The sequence below is a fragment of the Branchiostoma floridae genome, chromosome 1 (assembly GCF_000003815.2).
Source record: "Branchiostoma floridae strain S238N-H82 chromosome 1, Bfl_VNyyK, whole genome shotgun sequence".
NCBI lineage: Eukaryota > Metazoa > Chordata > Leptocardii > Amphioxiformes > Branchiostomatidae > Branchiostoma > Branchiostoma floridae.
Genome location: NC_049979.1, coordinates 35,066,928 through 35,068,439, shown reverse-complemented (window position 1 = coordinate 35,068,439; position 1,512 = coordinate 35,066,928). Strand labels below are relative to the sequence as shown.

General features: G+C 42.1%; 1 protein-coding gene across 1 annotated transcript; it reads left to right on the top strand.

Moving 5' to 3' along the window:
- On the top strand, nucleotides 1-1,512 carry LOC118427592 (slit homolog 2 protein-like). The gene has a single exon (XM_035837489.1). It carries the CDS (start codon nucleotides 1-3, stop codon nucleotides 931-933), a length of 933 nt encoding a protein of 310 aa, XP_035693382.1. The 3' UTR covers nucleotides 934-1,512.

Genomic DNA, 1,512 nt, shown 5'->3' with positions numbered 1-1,512 from the left:
ATGCTTCCCTTTAAACAATTGATGACAGGGCGCTATGCATTTGAAAGCCAGGTCACATGTGCCGGGCCTGCAAACCTGATTGGGAAAAGTTTGCTAACTGATGTACAAGCAACCCCTGGAGATCCAAACTGTCTGTCCTTCCAAATCTGCAGTTGTGACTCCACAGATTGTAACTGTAACCGTAGAGATCTCACGAGTGTCCCCCAGAACTTGCCTACAAACATCACTACCCTTAATTTGCCTGACAATGACATCACTACTTTAAGTCAGTCTGATTTCTCAAGGTATAGAAGTTTGGAAATATTACGTCTTTCGTCCAACCAGATCTCTATGATCAATAACGGAACATTTAACCACTTGACGAACTTAACCATTCTGGTTCTTATCCTCAACGAACTAACGACTCTTCCATCTGATATCTTTGAGGGACTTAATAACCTACAATATTTGTATCTTTCCCAGAATCAGATAAACAGTCTCCCAGTTAACGTATTTGAAGGACTTGTTAACCTGGACACGCTGTTCCTTAACACTAATCAGTTGAGCAGCCTCCCAGTTGGCATTTTTGAGGACCTTAAGAACCTGACGACTTTGCGTCTGAATAATAATAGATTGACTAGCCTTCCAGCTGACATATTTCCAGTACTGTCCTCCATTGCAAATGTGCACATCAATAACAACCCCTGGCAATGTGACTGCAAGATGCTTCGCATTAAGCAAATGATGACAGGGAGTTTTGAATTTGAAGGTCAGATTACATGTGCCGGGCCTGCTAGACTTAGTGGGAAAAACTTGCTGCGGGAAGTGCGAGTAAATCGTGACAAGCCGAACTGCCTTTCTTCTAGCTCCGGCTCAAGGTCCTTGTTTCAGACAAAACATGCAGTGCTGACTGTTCCCTTGGTCTGGCTACTTCTTGTCCAGATGATTAACTAGTAAAATCCGCCTTAATGGTCCACAATCTTACAAGTACAAATAAAACAGCAAAGCTTGTCCGCAAGTTGTCATGAATGAGAATTACGCTAAATCAGTAAGTAAACAAAACCATAGCAATTCTCCAGGGCAACATATACAAAACGATAGGTTCTGCTGCAGTACCAAAGTCACACTCCAGGGGCCCAAAATCGACCTTGATCTTCGTCTTTCCAACCCCTATCCAAATTCCACATATTCATTTACAGTCCATCCAGGGTTCTAAAGTTATGCTGACACTACTAATATCTGAAAGCGCAAAGTTCAACACATCTATTAGGCAGATACTCACACAGAGATACCAAAAACAATATGAGTAACTCCATTTTTCATGGAAGTGAAAAGGCCCACTTCCAATAAGTATGCGATGCGAGTACCCAACTTTACTTAGTTTGAGACAACAGAGCGGATCCAGGTTATCATGAAAATAAAAAAGTCCCAAGTTCCACAAATATGAAAACAGCCACGTGAAAGCAGCTGCCAAAGATGCTGCAACAGGTTTTCATTAATGAGAATGGCAATTGGCGAGTAGATTGACCCGTC

What these genes read in the sequence shown, in the direction of transcription:
- LOC118427592 (XM_035837489.1), top strand. Translation starts at nt 1, where the DNA reads ATGCTTCCCTTTAAACAATTGATGACAGGGCGCTATGCATTTGAAAGC.